Genomic DNA, 21,614 nt, shown 5'->3' with positions numbered 1-21,614 from the left:
TTGAAATTAAGGGTTTGGAATCTACAAGGCAGGCAAACCATGTGATCGTTCGAGATTATTTTTACATTGTATAATAATGGCTGCCTCAGATCTGTAATTATTTCTTACAACTCGGTGTCAGTGCATGATAAATTGAAAGTATTTTGCATGTTCTGGCAGATGACATGCCTCAGTCATTTTACACTCATTTCTGGCTTAAGAGTTTCTTGAACAGAACATACATCTGACCAGTATCATGATTAAAGATAAATTAGAAAAATTAAGCAAAATCACTAAACCAAGATTGATTTGGTGCACTTCAAACTGGCTTTATTGATATTTTATTAGTACCGGTATATAATTAAAATTAAGTACTATAAAATGATAATGGAAGGTCTGTTTCTTCACATTAGGAATATTTTCATACCATATATTGCTCTTCTCAATAAAAAATATACCACACTGTTTCGGTTAAAAAGAGCACGTCTGATTCTACAGCTTACCCACAGATCGCTATGTAACGCTGTATTCACTAGTTAAGGAACATTCCTATTGGAGAGTCATGACCACCTGAGAAATCGTGCTTTCTGCAATACCCTCAGGACAGTATTGTAAATGCAGTTTGAGATACTTGGAACCTATCTGATTGCTCCGTATTGCTTCAGACATTTCATATATTTATGCACATCCCTTTGTTTTTAGTCATATTTCTATGTTGATTACTGATGTCTAATATGTGAACAAATCCGAAATAATTCTCAGTGTGCGCGAGTCAGAATACACGGGAGCATAACCGCATAGCATTTAAAAGCAAAGGATCTACAAAATGCATATCCACCTGTATTTTGAACAGATGCAAAAGTGTCTATATGTGTAGCCATATAACCTTGTAAATGTAAATGTCTATATGTGTAGCCATATGACATTATGATTTAATTGTTTTTTTTTTTTTATAACCGCGGAGTTCTCGGATCTGCTTTTTTGAGCATAGAGTCAGGTGAAGATGGTCAAACAGAATTATAAACAATGACGCGGCCATCTTCTGTGTTTATGTCAGCCCAACATAAACACTGTTGCTTCAGCCAAATCCTTTTTACCTGCCCTGCAGTCTTAGGAAAACTGCAGCTTCCTTTTGAGGACTGACCTATAGCTCCCAGGGGTGTGTTTCAAAGATCATGTCCTTTGAAAGACAAAGGCCCAAGCACATTGATTTGGATTCACTTTATCAGTTGCCCGTAATTAGCTAGATGATGGTCTGGTGAATAGCAACTGGAAACAAAGAATAATCTGTGCTTGTTGTCTCTGTAAGGCCCAAAGACATGAAAGGAAAATGCATCATAGCATTGCCCCTTTGTCCAGCAATAGCTACGTTTTTCTCTAAAAGATTGGCATTTTGACGGCATTTATTTCTGTATCACAGTGAGTGCCTCAGTACATTCACACTCACATATACCACATTCAAGTGTAACAGTACAAAATACTGCGAATACATTGATTACTCATTTTTAACTGATCTTAAAACTGTCTAAATTAGTTTCAATTTAACTTACCTGATACATCTTTCATTGTTATACATAAAAAAGCATCGTGGATTGACTGCCGAGTGCATGAATTATTTTAATTTATGCTTTATTAATACTTCCCAGATGTCCTATCGAAGGAAAATAAATACAATTGAACTCACATTCACAACCGATCCCTTACGCATGCAAGTTACAGAAATACATCTGTAGCTGTTCCATCTCATTGAAGCGTGTCAGAGTGAAGATGAAGAGTTTGTACCGAAATGTACGTTAGACCTGGAATTGTTTTCACAGGCCAGCAAGAAAAACCTGGAAAACGTCAAGCCTGAGTGACTTGCATTACTGAGAAAACAAATGTCAGTGCCTTGAGCACTGAGACTTCTCCATCTAAATCGTAAAAGAATGGAATCTCTATTGAGTTTAAAAGAGAGACAGCCAGGTGACATGAGCATTTCCGTAATTCACTGGCGTAAGTCACTCTGAGAGCAGACCGAAGGGGGCTGGTATCACAGACACCATTCGGAGCCTTTAATAAAACATGATTTATTCACTTCTCTCCTCTGAGTTAGTTTTATTTTTTTTCTGCGTCACTTTATGTACACAAGCAGTCAATATATTACATATGGGATCCACAGACGCAGAATAATCAGTAGTGTAGCTGAGCTTGCTTATATACACTGTAGCAGTGCTGTTTATCTGTATAACCAAAGCATATTTCACTAATTACTGTATTTTAAATAAATAAATCAACCTTGCAAGTCACTCATCATATTTTCACTTTCAGGCAACTATATGGGTCGTGATACATTTTACTTTACATTTATTAGACACTTTTAAATTGAGCCATAGCTATTTTTAATTCATTCTGGGGGAAAAAAGATTCAGGCATACGATGATGTTACTTTGGCACAGCATCAAAACTTTCTAAGCATGGGTTACAAAATTATTTGGGTTTTATTCCCAACAAAGCCCAAGTCATTAAAGCACGACTTCGATCAAAGATTTTCAAAAGAGGCCTTTGACATATGAATATGAAATTCACATTAACTCATACATGCGATCACTGAAAAACAGAGCTTTTGAACATGAATGAGCTTTTAAATCATCTGGATTAGATCTGAAGAATCGAAAGAAATTTCACTGCAAAGTGAGCTAGGAAGCATGCAGTGGGCTCCTCCAGGATGAGGGTAAGCCAAGAACTCCAGGCTTCAGTCATTCCAGCTGGACTCATGTTCTCTACATTAACTCTTGGGAATTTAAGTAATCGGACAGCAGATTCAGTTTTTGCAGCTTACATCCATCTTAAGATGATACATTTTAGATATTTCTTCGTACGTAGAAAAACACAACCCTCTCCCCACTTTGCCCAGTTTTATTCTCTCATCGAATGTATTCCTTTATGGAGGATGGAGGTACCATTCAGATTTCTCTCAAAGGGAAGCATTAAATCAGATGGACTGCAGCACCACATGTGATATAGCAGAAAGAATACTGGCCTTGTTCATGATTTACCACACCCCAAAGCCTCATTTCGTACTTGGAGAGGACATTTTTTCAGTCTCATTCAATTACATAAATACTATTTAACCATCCACACCACCACAAGAAAACCATATAAAATACAAGGAGTTCCAAACTGAAAGTATTTACCGTTTTGAGACCCATATTTGTGGTGGTGACTTGGCTGATAGTTATATAAAGACAAACACAGAAGGATATTATCAAGCATGACATACATCATTGAAAGCTCTTAAGATTCAGAGTCATTCATCAAAAGTCATGAAAATAATGATTTGAAACTGCGATAACAGCTTTAAGGGTTCTGCTCCGTGCATCCAGAAAAGTTACACATTACAGATAATAGCCGTACTGCTTAAAACGTTTCTCCCTATTTTGTATGAGATCCGTTTAATGTTCCCTGAGACTATCCATGCCAGCCTCCTCGAAGTTCATGGAATAATGGACTCTTGGCAGATACAGTTTACCACATAGACGTATTCACATATTACTGATATCTTTACAGCTGCAGAACTATTTTTTTAATACCTTTGACATACATCATACAAGGAATGCACCATGAAGTGCAATACTGCTACTCAGTAGTTACGCAAGCAAACATCTGCTTTCCGGCACCGCAAACAGCATACGTTCTGTTCCATTTGTTAGCCACAAATCTTATCTTTAAGAAAAGACACAGTTTTTGCTCCCATATATTTATTGATATCATGTTCTTAAATTATAATCACTGTAGAACTACAGGAAAGACCTACAAAGACCACTGGCAACTTTAGGTGAAGCATAGAGATTAGTGGATATCATACTGCGAGAAAGTCCTCTTAATCTAGCAGCGATTACAATAACACTTGGAAATAAATTAAAGAAACAAAAAGGGGAACTGGAAATTATTCCCGACGAACTGCCAAAGCAACAAGGCATTCTGATTCTTCAAACAACCTTCAACCTTTATATTTACACATTATAAGATGCCACGTGGTGCAGCGTAAAGGTAAACACTACCTATTTGAAAGATAGACAAGGTACCAGGCAGGAACTCCGAAGCGTACAATAAATACACCAAAAGTCGCAGAGCTGACAGAGGGGGCGGGGACTGATTCGCGGACATGCAAAGACGTCCAACGATAGGACCTCATTTGCCACTTTAGGATCTCCATGCACAGACTGAAAGTGGTCTGTCAAGGGGAAGGAAAGCACAGCTGGAAAGAGTATTCAAATATCACACGAGCTTTAAGAGCAGGGCACAAAACAAATTCAGATACTTACAGTCAGGTTAATACATTTTTACACTACAACAACTTGTTTGGTCACAATCTTAGCACTGCACGTGTGAGTGTACCCGTGCGTCATTTTGTAGTCGAGCCCGTGTGCTCCAAACATTGTGCCAAAGAGGTGATGGGGAAACAGCGTCAGCAGGTGACCCTGACCTACACCAGAACTGTGTCACCTGAGATGTGTCACCAAGTGCATACACATCTACCACCACATCCCAAACAAGGCATGAAAAGATGGCAAAACTGTTAAAACGTCCAATGTCAATAGCTTACATCAGCGAACTTGCAAAGTAGGGATTTTTATGTAAACACAGACCACTAACAGGGGGAGAGAGAGAGAGAGAGAGAGAGAGAAAAGCAGAGTGGAAATTTGTATTTATGGTGCTGCAAAGCGAAGGTGACGCAGCGTCAGTCGTCATTCCGGGAGAAATGCTCAACACAAGCCTTTTAAAAAACAGGATCTGAAGACATGGTGGGGACTTAAATCTGAAACGCCATTTTCAAACGGGCTGCAAATGTTCTAAATATACCACCCAGTAACACCACTGTATTGTATACTACCCACAGATTTTCCCGTAATTTTCTTGCACTGTCATAAATGTTTTTTTTAAACAAACCTTAGTTACGGAACTTAATTTACATAATTCTATTGTTCATAATCAGGCTGAGATAAGTATCTGAACTGTCTATATAATGCTGAGGTTTCTGCTGGCTTTAGGCATCATTCGCTATTTGTGAGCCCACTGCTGATTGAACTTAAGAATGACGATTAGATATAAACCAGACTCACTTCACAGATTGCGTTAAGTGAATTTCATGCTTTTCTGGGATTCAGTCATTTTATTTTGCAGAAAAATAAATCTGCAACCTCTCCGAAGATTGCTGCGGCAGTGAAATACTCACTGCTTACTGTAACACCACCATCTGTTGTCCAGTAAGGGCAGTGCAATTTCTCTTCCATCCCAGACCAGCCATGAAAATGAGTATGTCTGAACTAAATGTCAAGTATTCTTTTAAAATCAAATATCAGTAATGCATTCAAAATTTTAGCTTGGTGTTTAATTTGTTATATTGGTCTAATAGCCATTTCAAGACCAGAATAGTCTTTATATTTCCAATTAACCTCTAGATAAGACAGCAAGCTTAACCATGTCACAGTACATTAACCTGCAAACCAATAGAGTAAATAATAAAACAGTAAAAGTTTGTTTCTTGTTCCTTTTGCTGACTAACATTCTGTTTTTGCGAGTTCCAGGATGTGGACACTAATGGTTACTTGGTGGTATGATATTCTAACAGTGTGTGATGTGGTGTAACTGTGTGTCATGTGATGCTCCATCGCCAAATCATGGCAAGACGCAATGTGCCTGGTCCTGCATGGCCCCTCAGGGAGCTAGAGGTCCCAGGCTCAGCTCCACGTGGTGTATCAGCCAGACGGCTTCGCTGGGCGGCTCGCCCTCCTCGCTGGGCCTGATGGGGGCCGACAGGTTGCGGAAGTCGTGGCGGATCTTGAAGGACACCGTGACATCGCGGTCATCGCGCTGTGGCGTTACCTTGATGAAGAAGCCGATTTTGTTGGACTTCCTGAAGGCCACGACACTGCAGGGCGGGAAGATGCATCGGAGAATGGTGCTTTACAGCATGCTGCTAACCATCTGCGCAATCAACTGCAAAGGCTGCGACATGAGATCTTTACCACTTGCACTGCAGAGTTTTCTTATCACATTTCATTAAATTCAATGACGACTCAACCCACCGCGATACCATAAAACCTCATACGTCCAAAACCATTACATAAAAGTGCCTATTTACTTTGCATATTCACCAATTCCCTACCTGTCAAATACTTTAAATAAGGCCTAGATTACACAATGTACATTCTATGTAAAAATATTACAGTAGCTGTTATAATGTACGTTTAGGAAAAAATTATTAAAAAAAACATTGCACATACACAGTACATTACAGCATTTTTACTACTAACTTCTTTAGGAGCCATCTTACACAAATATGCCAAAAACACAGCGCAATAAGCGAATGCCAAAAACACAGCGCAATAAGCGAATGCTAAAAACACAGCGCACTTAGCAAATATTAAAACACAGCACACTTAGGGAAAGCTAAAAACACAGCACACTTAGCATGTTTATAGTACAATACACAAATAGCGAGTTGCAGCTCCACCACCAACCAGAACTAAACTGAGTTAGGATGCAGGCCAGTGGATGCCTGAACAGACAGCATACAGGCAAACACACCACTGTCAATGCACGTTTATAGGGTATTATTAAAAACTTTTTGGTTAAAGCTTTTCTTTACTTAAGCAATAACATATGAGAAGGAGTGCGGTGTTGCTCAAAAATATCATGGCTGTGATTCAGTCATAGGCACAATTGTTACGAACTGTAACATGGTGGCTGCAGCCTTCAATCTGCCATCCTACACAGGCTACCAGTGTGGAGAACAGACTTATTGATGGACTTTGACCTGGATCAGTTTACTTCCTGCTTTTAGCAAGCAAGCCCACTCAAATTTTTTCAATAATGTTAGCATGCCGGAGTCGGGGGTTGCGCAGCCAGTTGACCTTCGATCCCCAGAGGTTTTTTAATTGGGAGTTTTTAGTTCCTCTCCTCTGTTATCTTTGTTTCTCTTTCGTCCCCCCTTTTCCCTCTTTCTGTATTTTTCCATCTTATTGAATCAATGGTGTGATCTATCATAACACACCCATGTTATGCCTTGGGGTGACTCTGAAGGCATTATATAATAACGAATTGAATTGAAAAGCTGTTGACCAAGGGGTACAGTTTGACCCCGCAGTTTAAGTCAGTATCCCCCCTCTCCCCCAGAAGATGCAGCCATGGGAAGCTGCCCTTATTGCCCTTGCTAGGATCCACCCCAGGTCAGGCCCTCAGTTAAACCCTGTTCAGAAGCACCAAAGAGCATCACGGCATCAAAACGTGACAATGGCCCCGGAAATAAACCTGATATTATTCTGACAACACTACTCGTGACTGACCCCCTCCGCTTCAAGCCCGATTTTATAGGGGGGGCCGACAGAGATGAGGGCCCAGGCAGCAGCACACAGCAGCGACACTCACTCCGGGTCGTCCTGGAAGTCCTGCGGCTCAGCTAGCTCGTCGTACTCCGCCGCCGCATCCTTCCCGGCCAGGACCAGCTCCTTGGACGGAACTACAACCTGCAAGACAGCCAGGTATCGATAAACCTCCTGCGTGATCAGCAGAGTCCAGCATCGCCTCCCTTCGCAGGTCGTGCCACTAATCACAGCACCACCATGCTGCAGTGCGTGGGCCAGTACCTTGGCAGTGCTGTTGATGTCATCTGGGTCCCCATCCTCACAGTTAAGCAGGGTGACATGAGTGACATTCTCCACCGGGTTGGTCAAAGTCAGCAGCACCTGACTTTCCTGTCAACACAGACCAGCGGTGTAAGGGCCAACCCAACATCAGCTAATATTATTAAGCTAAGGATTAATTAATAACTTTACCTACATACAGCTGCCACACACAAATACAAAAAAAGGCTTAGACAGACAAAACACAGACAAACATTCATGCAACAAACATTTTGCCTACCTTCATGCATCTCAGGTTTGGAATAGACATTATTCTGACATCAGGGATGTAGTTACTGTGATGGGAAGAGATTAAATTATTATTGAATAATGATATTCATTGAATATATACAGTAATTTGAATTGGATTAAAAGGTTGCAACAGTTAAAAACGAATACTTACACTGCGACCAGCTGGATTTTAAATTTAATCGAGGTTGGATTAAATTCTGGCTTACTCAAATTGTGCTCACATTTCTGTTATTTCAAGAAAAAAAGAGCCAAAGGTAAGCCACTTCTCTAATGCGCACAACATCAATTTAAAATAATTCAGCAATCATAAACAATCAGAAAGATGACCACAGCTGGTTATATAAGATTATGGTCAGTGCACACGGCAGAAACAAACCGACAAGACGTCTGTTTATGCGCACAGTTTACAAACCTCACTACGGTGTGCCACTCCATCCATACCCAGCCATGCCTTACATTTCATTGGTACTTCCTCATTGCTGATGTAAAGCAGCTGAGAGTAAAACCACGGTCACAGGCAGGCGCCTGCAGCGCTGGGGAACCAACAGGCAGCAATACTGACCCGGCAACGAAGAGAGCGTTTGATCAGAAGGTGCTTGTGTTTGGGGTACATCTGCGAGGCTCCAGCTGGCTGGAAGTCCGGCTGCAGCAGCCTCTGCCGCAGCGTGGTCACTGCATGACACCCCATAATAAGAATTATTATAATCTTTATTTAAATAGCACATTTCATACACTGCGTGCAGCTCAAAGTGAGTCAGAGAAGCACGTAACACGGAGGTCAATGAAAATATAGAAACAAGGAATAAATCTAAAGAGAAAGAGTGAGACCAAGTAAAAGCAATATAAACAAACAAATAAATCACAACTGAAAATAAAGAATGAGTGTTTTATCAGATGCCTAAAAAGTCAAGCTGGAAATCGCAGCCCTACCTTCCGGCAGGTTGACAGGCCCCGTGTAGCAGTCTTCAGGAAGAGGTTCTACCTCATCTAGCGCCTGGGCTGGCTCTATCTTAATCTCTTTCTGGTCCTCACCCTCTTTGAGCCTAGTGAGCAGAACACAACATCACTAAAAGGCCTGCAACCTGAAGCTACGTCATGAATATTGTCAAATGCAACACTACACTTAAAATAAAATTTAATTAAATTAAGTTAAAATCTGTGAGGAAAAATTGTGTGAGCAGCATTACAATACAGAAGGAAGAAGAGAGGGACAGACAGGGACACTCAAGACAACATAACACAAAGCTTTCCCTTCACATGAACAAGGAATACCAGGAGGTACAGCAAGACCCGGCGGTCCGGTACTCACGAAAGGCCAGCCAAGCTAGTGATGGGTGCTCCGGACCTCTGCCTCTGCAGCCTGGTGCCCAAACCATACTTCTCCTGTGAGACATTAAACCAAGTACTGAACTGGAAGGTGTGGAATGGTTAATAACTGCAACTAGAGACTAATGTACTCCATTAAAATCCACGTATCTCAGATACATCCCTTTCCATATGCCAAAATAATGTAATTATAACCAAATAACACCAAAACAAGACGCCCCCATTACAAATCAGTAACACTAAAAATGTTATTGAAAAGAATCAAAAACGCAAGCAAGCAGTTGAATTTCCAGTTTACGTGGAAATTCAGTACCTGAGGATTCCACACGTCATCATCAGCTCTAGAACTTCCAACACCAACTGCGATCCCACTACTATTTCACAAGTAGCTTTGCAGGATCAACAACAGAACTTCCAACCAGAAGGAAGTGCATCTCAGAATCTTTTGCATGTGCAAAGTTGTCTCAAGGTCTGATGACCGAGAAATCTGATCTTACATAAAGTACCTGGCATTGTGATCTGCAATAATACCTTTTGAGATAAAGCCTTTTCATTTAAATGCAAACATATTTAAGGGCCCTAACATGATCATACGAATCAGTTCAGTGTTTGTCTGCTATACATCTTATACATGACATAAATCTACTGACAGTTGGCAGCCATTGTTTTAATATAAGATTAAAAATAAATTTTAAAAAAAGCTAAAAACCAGAGCAGAAAAAAGAAAAATGAGAATGTAACTGGGAGAAATGCAAGTGTATTAGCAGCATTAATATGAATGGATGTGCAGAGGCAGCAATCTGAAGCTAATGTAGAAATTCAGTACCAGGCCTGACATGACAAAAATGTGAAATATTTTTAATGATACTGTTTTAAATTAAGCGGTTCGCATAAAATACCGTAATCCAATTTACCTATTAGTCTATGTTTTCTGCAAGAATTATGTATCCCTGCTTTATCTTATAAACACATACAGAAAAATACATGTATACCCTATTTCAATAAGTTCCTAGTATATCTCTCATAATGGAGTGAAAGAAGCTTTTGTGCTGGATAAGCAACAAGCAGCAAAGGCATTCATGTGATCTGAGGTTCATCAGCTACAGAACTATGTACAGCACATTGATATTCAGTATTCATTCTTATCTGCACTGCACAGTATTAGCCAAGGTTGCATAAAATGGAAACTCACCACCACATGAATAGTGTGTTGCTGGGGATTTAAAAAAAAAAAAATAGCAGCAAACATTATAGAAAAAAAAGGAGAGAAAGAACACAGTGAAGAAAGTAATTAAGCAAATATTTAGTTATTAAATGCAGCAGCAAAAGAAATGGATTGGTTATAAATGCAGTTAGAGTGCAGTCAACACGCAAGCTGGAATTCATCAATCAGCATTTAACAGAAACCAAACAGTACAGAGACACAGGCCTTCGAAAGGGTAAAAGTACGCAGGGTGAGAACGGACATGCTGATATGCTAAAATTTACCAAGGATGAGCTCCCAAACAGTCTGGCCAAAAATGCAATAATTCTGACTATAGTCTGGAGTGGCTGTTATTTCTCTGAACTGGGTGGGGTACCGAAAATGCCAAAGGCATGTAGGGCCGTCGCCTGGCAAACTTCTTCCTGTCCCTCTCCAGTTTCTCCCGTTGGGCCAGTTGCTGGTAATATTCAATGAGCTTGTAGATCTATGGGAAAAACAAGCAATAAACGCCTCTGAGCTTCAGAAGGTACGATACAAATGTTACAAGTAGAAAAACTAATCTTGGAGAAAAGGAAGGTGCTGCACTCACCCGCTGAGCATGAGGATTTTCAGGCTCCTGCCAGCCACCGCTGGCTGAAAGAGAAACAAAGCTGCACGTCACTAAACGAACAGAAATGGGCAGGGCGGGGTGGGGCAGGGCAGGGCGAACGCCCCGAGACCACTGCGAGCAATAAGCTTTAGGAGGAGCTTTTTCTCATTACATTTTACTAGATTACTGATCTTAGTCAATCCTAATTCACAAAATCTCCCATTGGTATGTCTAAAACTGCAGCTTTTAAAGGTGCACAAGCTGTTTGAAATTCAATTTCCGTGTGCATTTCTGAGCTCCTGTAATTTTGCAATACTGCATGGATGTTTTTATGTTACATCAGTATTCTTATGGGTTTTTTTTTTTATTACTCAGAAGATTGTCGCCTTTTTCATTTTAAAGAAGTACGTCTGTCATGCAACACAAGCTTTGGACAAAATATTAAAAATGCTTTTAATAAAGAAATCTTGTATCTGAAATATGATATAGTCTTAATTAAAATGTTTACATAACATGACAGGTCACAAAGAAAGGAAACAAAAAAGGAGAAATAGCACTTTCAATCTATATATGGAAGGGGGGGGGGGGATCACTTTCATTTTTTTATAGAACCTACTAAAGCTGATTTGATTCAATCCCGTGATGAATAAAAAATATCAAGCAACTGAACAGACCCACAGACTTGTCGGCCATGCCAACATCTCTGGAGGTCCAACGGCAGAAGCCACAAGCCAGATAGTAGGCCTTCTTCATGGTGGTCTTGGCCGGATCGTCAGGCAAAGGGGCTGGGATATTGGTGGCACGTGTGGACAAGGTGTGCATGCAGCAGGGACAGTCAAAGCAGTTGGCACACCTGTAAGACGGCAGTAAAAATCGCAACCACAATTCATGACAATTCACTATTCTCCATAGGAGAATATGCATGTATAGCAACATTGACCGTTAGACTTATTCAAGAACTAGCCTGTACCAGCAACTGGAACTTACAATCAAATTAGAAATGTCTAAGTATCCATACCACACTACCTTACTGACAGTATTAAATATGAGAATTTGCCTCTTCTCACCTGTTCTTTTTTAGTTTTGCCTCTGCTGAAGGCATGTTCTCCAAGCAGCTGGGACAATAGTGGGAATCTACCTAATGATAAAATACACATGCACGATTATTTAGAAAATCAGTATTCAGCATAGCAGAAATAATGATTTACGCTGAAAGATGTGTCGAGGCCTTCTTGGTAATAATTAAAATGGTAAACAATGACAAGCAACCGATTTTCGTAATATGTCTAAATACATGTGACCCATCACCACGAAACGAGTCTAAGGTCGCACTGGTAGAAATACACCCATATGACTCATTTCGTGGTGATGGGTCACATATAAAGAGATCTGCTCTTGCTTTGCATGTGCCAAGACTGTTAGCTATACAAATAGGTAAAGCAAATTCTGGCCTAAGAAGTCGGACAAGGCTTGGGGAGTGGGGGGAGATAAATAATACGATTACTTTTAATAAGATTATATTCTTTAACTCATCACCTCAAATAGTGCATTACTATAGTGTATATCGTTAGCATCAACTAATCATTTAGTAAATTACAGTCAACCATTTTGATAGCTTCTCATTAGCCACCGTTTGCGGCGATGAAAGAGTCTGCAGTTCACCAATCGGATTTGAGGATTATAAATTGACGTGCCAAATGGCGAATAAGCTACAAAACATCCCCGGAACATGGACAAAACCCCACCCTCTGTACGAGACGCCCCGTTAGCAATAGCAAGCTATAGAAACCTAGTAGGATAACTATACTTTGACTTACTTCGTGAGACACACATTCCAAAGATCGCAGTTCACTGCAATAACGGCAGAAATATAAACTAGAAAGTGGGGAACGGATCTTTTTTTCGCCGGAGACAAGATAGTTCACCCGCTCGGGCTGCAGTAAGGACGCCATCGCCGCTCCTCGCGAAACCCCGACCAACCACAAAACTCCTGCCCAAGTGATCCACTTGGTCACGTGCTCAGGGACAACCCACGACTAGGCGATGACGTCGTTAGTTGTTTCTAAAATGATACATTTGTTGCATCTGTTGCAAGGTACGAAAACGTCATCTACAGGTTTGTCGTGCAACGTAACTCGGAAATCAAAACCGTGTGATTAAACTTATTTGGGCTTCTTTCCAAAGTAGGTGGAAGCAAGTGGTCCATCAGTATAGATGCTGTGGTATCTTAGCGTCCATCTACGCATATGCGCATTATACCCAAGCTAACCAGTTACAGCGTCTAACTTTATTCTGTTTGGGACAGTCATCAAGATATATATGAGGGACACCGACCGACTGAGACCACAATGCAATGAGATTTTGCAGTATATCACAAATTTAATTATACTTTATAATATATTGACAGTCAACAGTGCTGTTCGTACCATAGCACTGTTGCCTCCCACCTCTGAGATCAGGGTTCGAATCTCAACCATGGCCCCGTGTGTGGAGTTTGCATGTTCTCCCAGTATTGTCGTGGGGTTTCCTCCGGTTTCTCCCCACGGTCCAAAACATGTTGAAGTTAATAGGAGTAACCAAATCGCCCGTGGGTATGACTGTGCCCTGCGATGGTTTAGCGCCCCTTCCTGACGGTGGAGCTTCTAGACCATTTCAACTGGTGGGGGGCAGTTCTTTTGTTAGGGGGGCTAGATGCTTTAATGTCCTTTAATGTCTTCCAAGTACTACTTACTTGGCAAAAAAAACAATTTTGAAAACCGATGCGTTATTTATGCATTTCAGTCACATTTTACAGTTTTTACAAATATGTAACTCACTCTGGTTTCTTGTTTAGACTGTCTTGCTTCCACAAGCTTGATTATTTTCTTACTTATTTTTATGTCGTTAACTTGCTTTTCACCCGCAAAAACGACTCGACCATTAACAGTTAGTCGAGAAAATGTGCTTACGTTTGTGTGTCTCCTGTTCGAGCGCACAAAAATGTAGCCCACGTATATAAATGTAATTAATAATAGTAATAATAATACATTTATTCCAAACCTAAGTAGTATACATATTTAGGGAGACCACGGAAGGGGGCATGCATTTTGTCACAGGGGCACTGCGCCCCCTCCCCGAAACCGCACCTGCATCCTGGGTTGTTCCCATCCTCCGGGCGACTTCTTGCGACCCTGAATAGGACAAGCAGTTACAGAAATGGCCGGATTGTCAGGATGCGAAGCATTAATTGCACACTAATGCCTCCCGGGACAGGCAGCGCGAGCTTAGCCTGCCGAGCTTGACGTATCAGGGCGCACCTCGTCCTGCAAGTCAGCCAATCAAGTAATTCTTCCCGTCAGCGTCCAAACCAAGCTAATGTACTGCGAGCGACGTAGTTGTACATGACTATGGTGTGCGGTGTATTTTTGCCCTAAAAGTATTTCTTCGGAAACGTATTACTCAAATTACTCTCACATTTGAAGATTTAAGGTGAGTTTTATAACAGTTATCTAGTTTACTTAAACCTGTAAAGATTAAAATATATTTTAATAAGCTGTTTTCAGTAGAGGTTCATATAATTTCAGGAAGCTTGGAGTTGGCCTCTAAAATATTACACTTATTAACGTTTCTGAAGATAACATTACAGATTTTCGTTCTGACACGATATACTGTTTAGTCGGTGGGATCTGAAAAAAATCATTCGACGTCATTTTGCATGCGCGGAGAAAGGATGAACTTTTTCTGTTATAGTATAATGCCAATTAAAGGTTTTTGCTTCTCTGTTTGTATGTACGATACAATCCATGCATTTAAATGAACGAATTTGGTCAGTATTTTTGCGATTACTAATAGAAACTATTTAATATTCAAAACACCGACTGAATACTGGGCGGTTTTGGGAAACGTGTTTGCACGTTGTTTGTTTGCAAAGCGTCACATCATTAGGCTACTCTACGGCAACAGTGTGTGATCATAACAAAAGAATCTGTCTAAATGTACACTGACTGTCACGAACGATCATCTGATCTGTAATATTTGCCCCGACTTGATAAATCATAAAAAGCATTCCATTATCCATCATCTCGCGGCGTCTGTATGACGCATTCAGCAGATGAGGTCACTATCAGAGCTTTTGTCCTCGATTATCTATGTTCGTGACGAACATGAAGGTTAACTCTACAACGTAAAGGAATCAAATGATGCAGAAGTTTTTATATATATTATATATTATATATATATATATAATTTGTGTTGCAAATCTGATAACCAAATACTGATTTTTACTATAATTTGTGGTTGTTGCACTTCATTTTATATGACAGATCCATTGTCAGCACTTGCCATGCTCCCGGCACATATCCTTGAGATCTGGGCCATTCTGCTCGTCATCCTAGCCACAATCATCGTCATGACCTTCCTGCTGGCGTGCCCAGCAGCTTCCGTCGTTATCTACAGGATTCGGACTAGCCCCAGCAGGCCCGTAAATTCCTGATGCTTAAAACGGAAACAACTGAATACAGGCTTGCGTGCCGCGTCACGTGCTTCTGCCTGGATGGGATGAGGGCCAAGTGGAAAGAGGTCCCCAACCTGACAGCGTTGGCCCGATTCTGAATGACTGCACGAAAAGAAGGTTTACTGCCCTGTCAGCACGCACGGTCATATTCTTATACAATCTGTATTTAATTCTTTTGTTATTATTGTGACCATGAAGCCTTTTAATATGTTAATGGACGGAAACACTACTCAGCAAGTGCCAATGTGTATTTACATAGTGATATTATGCGAAGTAACTTAAAATGTCTTAAGAAGATGACATTTAGGCCTATCGCACCTAATTAAAAGACTATAAATACTGCTAACTGGAAACAGTATTCAAACAGGAAAAGCATAAAATAAAGTAAAAAATAATCAGTCCTCTGCTTTGTGAAAGTACTTTGCAGTACTAAACCCAAACTATTTCAAATGCTCGAGCAAGTCTGGTATCCTGAGATAATGTTCTGGTCGTCATTAAGTTGTGACAAGCTTTGCATTTGGACTTCAGCTAGCTGAGCGGAGGTGGGACAGCCTGCTTCCCCAGTGTCTGCCACTCGACCATTATCGCTGTTTTCACAGCTGTTTCCATTTTGAGTGCTCTGATGTGTGAAGTCACATTTAACTCATTTTGTCATTTTCAAGTCATTCCACGCATTTTTCCTGTTAAGTAAACATTAAAGCAGTTTAATCAAGGTGTGTATTTTTCACAGTGAATGGACCATTCGTGGTGTACATAGGCATTGCAAACAAAATTCACAAATATGTTTAATCTCCAAAGTATGTAGTTCAGCAGCAGCTACATGAAACGATGTATGATTACAATTTGTGGTTCAACTTCTGAAAACAAGATTTTTTTTTATACTCTGTGAATGTATTATATTCTGATTGAAGCAGTTGCATATTTTATACATGATGGCAAGTTGACTAAAGTCAAGCATTTTGTTAAATGGAAACACTTCAGTAGTATTACATCATTTTGTACACTTGATTTTTAAGTGAATGTTGCAAGTAGTCATCTGTTTATTAAAAAGATGTTACAATGTTTCTCTTAAGGAATGTTTCACTGGCTCAGGTTGAATCTGATAATTTTAACCAAAAATGCATTCAGCGGCTTACAGGTCTAATTCCAAGGTATTGAGTTCTAAGTTATAATTAACTTGGCTCTCCACCATCTTATATAACACTATAATCCTGAACTGCAGACCAGTCACCGATTTAACATTTTTAACAAGGCTTTTTTGTGGCATTATTCTCCTGTTTTCTGATGTTGAGCATGTTGAGATTCAGCAACACATAAAATATTGCATAAAATGTTGCATCATGATGCATTACACTTTCCCTCTTGGTTGGATTAGATTGTGGTTCATTTTATGAAAGATTAACACAGTGGTATGGTTTGGCCAGATGTAGACTATTGTTAACCAGGGAAAATAGATCTAATGTACTGGATTTTAGCTATAGATTTTGTTTATGTTTTGCATTCTTATGACCCATTAGTCCAAAACTTAAACATCCTGCTTGTTCCTCCACCGCTCTTGACGTAACTCTCCCCCCACCCCTCAGAAGTCAGTTTCTCTCTGATAAAAGAAGTGTCTTATTTCATGGCCAAAAGACCAGGACTTTTTCTAAGGGCTGGATTGCATAGAAGACCTTTAATGGCCATCAGGAAATTTTTATTAGTTATTTTCTAAATGCCTGTGCCTACTGCAATGTTTTATTTAGGAGCATAATGAACATTAACTTTTTGAAAATTATCAATACAAAAATTAGCTGTGCGTTTAAAAATGTACCTACCTTGTGTGTGTATGTGTGTGTGTGTGTGTGTGTGTTTCTGCTAGTGAAATCAAATTGCCCCTTTAAAACACTAAGATTTCCAACAACTTTTCAACAACACTATGTATGCATGGAGAAAATGGAGGTAAAGTTAAAGGCAGGAATCCCACAGATGTCCTCTTCAGGCACATTTCTGTTGGCCTGCCACGTAGTCTGCCCGTAAGTCAGTGATTTAATGAGTGTACCGGTAACATAATTACCAATAACTTGAGATGAAACCGAGGTTTTTCTTCATTTGATTGTTTGAATTACCTTATTGGGGCGGAGTTTTGATAAGCTGCACAGTCCCACCCATTTGCTCCAGGGACCGTCTCTCCCTTATTTCCGAACTGTACGTCATTTGGATAGAAGCATCTGTTAGACAAATGTAATATCAGTTCTTCAAGGTTAAATTACTCTCTCAAAAACTGTTTACACATTAGGTTTAAAGTTAGTCAATGTTTTAAAAATATAGATCAATTTAGGAAAGAAAAAAAGAACATAATATGTATAGTATTAATGCCAAATGGTCATGGTCAAGCCACAAACTTACCCAGCAGCGGATTCTTTTTCCACAGTAAAGGTAATAGGGCATCACATACAAGATGCTTTAACTAGACGCGGCAGCATGATCCCAGCCTTGAACTTTATTAGCGTTGGGGATGCGCTACATCTCACGTCCGAACGCGACATTCCAAACTCTCCAAGGCAAGCTGGATATGTGTCACGCGCTTTGATTGGTTGGAAACTGCGTCGGCGTACTGTCACTGTAGGTGGCACTATATGGGTAGGCAGCGATAACGCCAAATTCAGCGCGAGGGCTCAGTGTAGTTCGAAATGACGGCGTTGGCCGGTCGCTGGATTTTACCAGTGCTCCTGGTGAATAGTCTCCAGCTGGCTCTTAGCAACCAAAATGTCCAGGTAACTCCTTTCTTTTTCGTATACATTGAGATTGTAACACGTACAAAACATTTCACTTAAAGAATAAACGGTAGGTTGGAGTAATATTCCGCAACAATAAATACACTATGGGAACATATCATGTGTAAGTTGTTACTGTATGCATGCGCATTCATAAATTGTATTCATAGTTAATTCATGAGTAATTCACAATCTTTTGTATTTAATTAACTTAAATTGTTTATTTTTTTCGATCCGGGAAGAAAAAGCGGAAATTTTTCGCTTAAGACCGATCCTTTGAGTTGATATTTGTAGGTTGATGTCCTTTTCTGTGAAGGTAACCGTCAGATTGTTGATTTTCTCAGTGAACACAGTGTGTACAGAAATCAAATATTGACATTATAAGTTGCGTCATTTTGTGTCCAGATACTCAAGAATTTCTTGGCATGGGCTGGATATTGCTGGGTTTCCCCCATATTAATCAAGAATCTGTGTTTTTACCGTATTAAAGGCAAAAGCGGGTAACTTTTGCCAAATCACAAAGGGCTGGATATATTAACCCAGGCGAAATCATGCACCCTATCTGTGTTTATCTTTGGAAATTACACCTTAACCAAACAAAATGACAAGCACGGAAGTCTTATTAATGTCCACATTTTCAATATCGTATTTAGAATCTATAGTACAGCATTCCTAGCTCATTTACTGCTTTATAATAATGGGGAATGGTGAAATATAGCGAACGTTTTTATAGAGGAAAAAATGCTACACGCGTTTTAGGCCTATATTAGGTATTCATTAATTTAAAGTACAAGACAATACCACAAGAAAACATATTGTGGGTGACCGCAAAGTAAATGTGCATCCAAGTAGAAATTTGATTTAAAATTATATGTAGTAAAATCCAGAAATTTGCTTTGCATAACCAAATAAATTATGTCATCCCTAGATCTGTGATCCTAATACCGTAGACACCATTTACAACTATGGTGCAGTAACTCTAAATGGCAGCCGGTATGTCCCCTTCAGTGAGTACATGGGGAAAACTGTGCTCTTTGTCAATGTCGCTACCTACTGAGGACTCACTCTTCAGTACCTTGGTAAGTCACGTGTGTTGTCTTTTCAGACGAAATCGCGGTAACACTTTCAGGCACAAATACTTAGTAATAACTCATTTACTACTGAAGTACAAATCATGAACAAATAGTGTCACCCGTTGAGATGAAAGATGCGTCATGATTCATTAATGAACAAGCTTGAGATCAGAATTACACTTGTGCTATTCACTACTTGTTCATTCAGTAGTTCATAAAGGTTTAATTAATTAACAGACATAGTAACTAAATATAGTAACTGCTTGGGATGAAAGATGCGTCACGATTAATTAATGAAGAATTTACATGAGATCAGTATGTAACTAAGAGTTTGTGGTCGATTAGTACACAACTAATAGCATAATACTATATTATTTGTGCCCCGTCAAGTGAAGAGGTACGGAAATTGCGGAGTATCGCCGTTTTTACTACAGCATCTTAAGTAAAATGGTAGTTGAATCATCATCTATTCTACAGATTTTTAAAGGGTGCACCTGATTTCAGCAGCTACAAAAAAGCTTTTTGTTTCATGGAAATGATGTTATTCTCTGACTTGCAGATCTGAATGCACTACATGAAGAGATTAAAGATTACGGCTTCACCATTCTCGGGTTTCCCTGCAACCAATTTGGGAAGCAGGAGCCTGGGGATAATCATGAAATTATGTCAGCTTTAAAGTGAGTATACTTACAATGTTTAATCATGATGTTCAATCATCTAAATACCATGATAAATGTGCCATATTTCATATAAAGCAATCTATTCTTCAATTTGTCTTATTTATATTTTATACCGGGAGATCAATAATAGTAACCAATAACAGGATTTAGCTGTAGCTGAGTTAAGATACGTTTGGGAAATTAAATTCTTGGTTTTCAGGCATGTACGACCAGGAAATGGATTTGTTCCAAATTTCACAATGTTCCAAAAAGGTGATGTTAATGGAGATGTCGAGCAAGGAGTCTTCAGATTCCTTAAGGTGAGGAAAAATGTCTCTCTGCTATTATTACACTTCCATCCTAGTGTTGTATTCTGATTTTCAGGAAGCTAAATGCTGCAGTTGCATTTTACTTTATTATTGCTTTCAGCTCTGGTTGGAGATTTTGATGCAGCAGCCCTGACCTTTGCTAATGTAAAAAAAAAAAAAACATTAAACACTATGTCAAAATACCACACTGCAACAGGCCACAAATATTTTGTATAATTTATATTTTAATGGCTTGTGCCTATGGAGCCTAAAATCCTCCTTCATTTGACAGTAGATCTTTTTGTGTTATTGTTAGTTAGGAAGTCTTTGGGGGTAAAAATGCTTTTAATAATCAAAAATTGAACAAAAGTGTAAAAAATATTTTTTTCCAGTTGAGGGATGCAGTGTTCCCCCTCCCTTCAAAAATAAATCAGATGTAATAAGATTCTAAATGTGTACGACAGACTTATTACTAAATGATTATAGGCTGCATGCTAGGAGTGATCAAAATTTCTTTCTTTTTTTTTTTTTTTTTTTTAAACACACTCTGCAGAATGCTTGCCCCCCTGTCGGAGAGAGTTTCGGGAATCCCACCAACAGGTTATTTTGGGAGCCTCTGAAGGTCAGCGACATCAAGTGGAATTTTGAGAAGTTTCTTGTGGGACCAAACGGCAAGCCTGTGATGAGGTGGTTCCCCAGGGTCAATGTGTCCGATGTCAGGGCCAGTGTCCTCAGATATTTAAGCTTTTCCCAAACCCAGAGACGCCTTCCTCTCACCCGCTATTAAACCCTCATCTGTCAATTCTTTTTAAAGGGGCCATCTTACCTGCTTTCATTTTCCATAAAGGGCGATTAATATAAAGTAAATGTCTGAATATTCAAAGTCGTACTACTCAAAGCCATCTATGATGCGATCACTCTATTCTGTGATACGGGAGGTCTCAGGTGTAGGACAGTCATGGAGGATTTTGGCATATCTATGATGGTGAGGCTTAAAAGCAGTGATACTGCAGAGCCTGACCTGAAATTCTGGGGTCCAGAGCAGCTCTTTTAGTGCATTCAAGCTGTCCTGGAAATCCCTGCGGAATGATGCCACTTAACACCTACTGCCTGGATCTGTCACCCTTCCAAAGTATCACTCTAATAAAGCATACAGTGTAAAGCTGTTTGTGTTTTGTTGAAGTATATGGCTTTATTTGCATCATGAAATCCATGCAATGTAGATATTCCTATTTTCTTCATCCTCTTGTGGTAGCACCCTGAAATCTCACCTAAATCCTGGCCACAGTCCTACACGTTTCAAAGTGTCAAAATG

At 39.7% G+C, this 21,614-nt stretch overlaps 3 protein-coding genes across 4 annotated transcripts; 2 read left to right on the top strand and 1 right to left on the bottom strand.

Annotated features, from left to right (window-relative positions):
• Nucleotides 1-3,699: 3,699 nt before the first annotated feature.
• Nucleotides 3,700-13,029, bottom strand: dctn4 (dynactin 4). Of its 2 annotated transcripts, XM_049029117.1 has the most exons (14): nucleotides 12,832-13,029; nucleotides 12,082-12,152; nucleotides 11,689-11,867; nucleotides 11,015-11,058; nucleotides 10,802-10,909; nucleotides 10,414-10,434; nucleotides 9,205-9,278; nucleotides 8,826-8,938; nucleotides 8,458-8,567; nucleotides 8,047-8,120; nucleotides 7,885-7,939; nucleotides 7,608-7,715; nucleotides 7,390-7,487; nucleotides 3,700-5,890 (listed from the first exon to the last, which is right to left on the bottom strand). In XM_049029117.1, the coding sequence occupies exons 1-14, from the start codon at nucleotides 12,964-12,966 to the stop codon at nucleotides 5,677-5,679; spliced, it is 1,404 nt and encodes a 467-aa protein (XP_048885074.1). In that variant the 5' UTR covers nucleotides 12,967-13,029; the 3' UTR covers nucleotides 3,700-5,676. The 2 variants fall into 2 exon arrangements, with proteins under 2 accessions (XP_048885074.1, XP_048885075.1); XM_049029118.1 differs by lacking the exon at nucleotides 10,414-10,434.
• Nucleotides 13,030-14,210: 1,181 nt separating this feature from the next.
• LOC125750838 (small integral membrane protein 3-like) lies at nucleotides 14,211-16,570 on the top strand. The gene is made up of 2 exons (XM_049029142.1): nucleotides 14,211-14,482; nucleotides 15,316-16,570. The coding sequence occupies exon 2, from the start codon at nucleotides 15,336-15,338 to the stop codon at nucleotides 15,483-15,485; it is 150 nt and encodes a 49-aa protein (XP_048885099.1). The 5' UTR covers nucleotides 14,211-14,482; nucleotides 15,316-15,335; the 3' UTR covers nucleotides 15,486-16,570.
• Nucleotides 16,571-18,101: 1,531 nt separating this feature from the next.
• On the top strand, nucleotides 18,102-21,461 carry gpx3 (glutathione peroxidase 3). Its single transcript, XM_049029136.1, has 5 exons — nucleotides 18,102-18,259; nucleotides 19,188-19,338; nucleotides 19,892-20,009; nucleotides 20,212-20,311; nucleotides 20,853-21,461. Exons 1-5 carry the CDS (start codon nucleotides 18,176-18,178, stop codon nucleotides 21,084-21,086), a joined length of 687 nt encoding a protein of 228 aa, XP_048885093.1. The 5' UTR covers nucleotides 18,102-18,175; the 3' UTR covers nucleotides 21,087-21,461.
• The last annotated feature ends 153 nt before the right edge of the window (nucleotides 21,462-21,614 follow it).

Source organism: Brienomyrus brachyistius, chromosome 10 (assembly GCF_023856365.1).
Source record: "Brienomyrus brachyistius isolate T26 chromosome 10, BBRACH_0.4, whole genome shotgun sequence".
Lineage (NCBI taxonomy): Eukaryota > Metazoa > Chordata > Actinopteri > Osteoglossiformes > Mormyridae > Brienomyrus > Brienomyrus brachyistius.
This window is presented reverse-complemented; position numbering and strand designations above follow the sequence as displayed.

Coding starts and splice junctions, on each gene's coding strand:
- LOC125750838 (XM_049029142.1), top strand. CDS start 15,336: ATGCTCCCGGCACATATCCTTGAGATCTGGGCCATTCTGCTCGTCATC.
- dctn4 (XM_049029117.1), bottom strand. CDS start 12,966: ATGGCGTCCTTACTGCAGCCCGAGCGGGTGAACTATCTTGTCTCCGGC. Junction 8,939..9,204: donor ACTAGCTTGGCTGGCCTTTC/GTGAGTACCGGA, acceptor TCTGCTCACTAG/GCTCAAAGAGGGTGAGGACC. Junction 5,891..7,389: donor GACTTCCAGGACGACCCGGA/GTGAGTGTCGCT, acceptor CCCGCCCTGCAG/TGTCGTGGCCTTCAGGAAGT.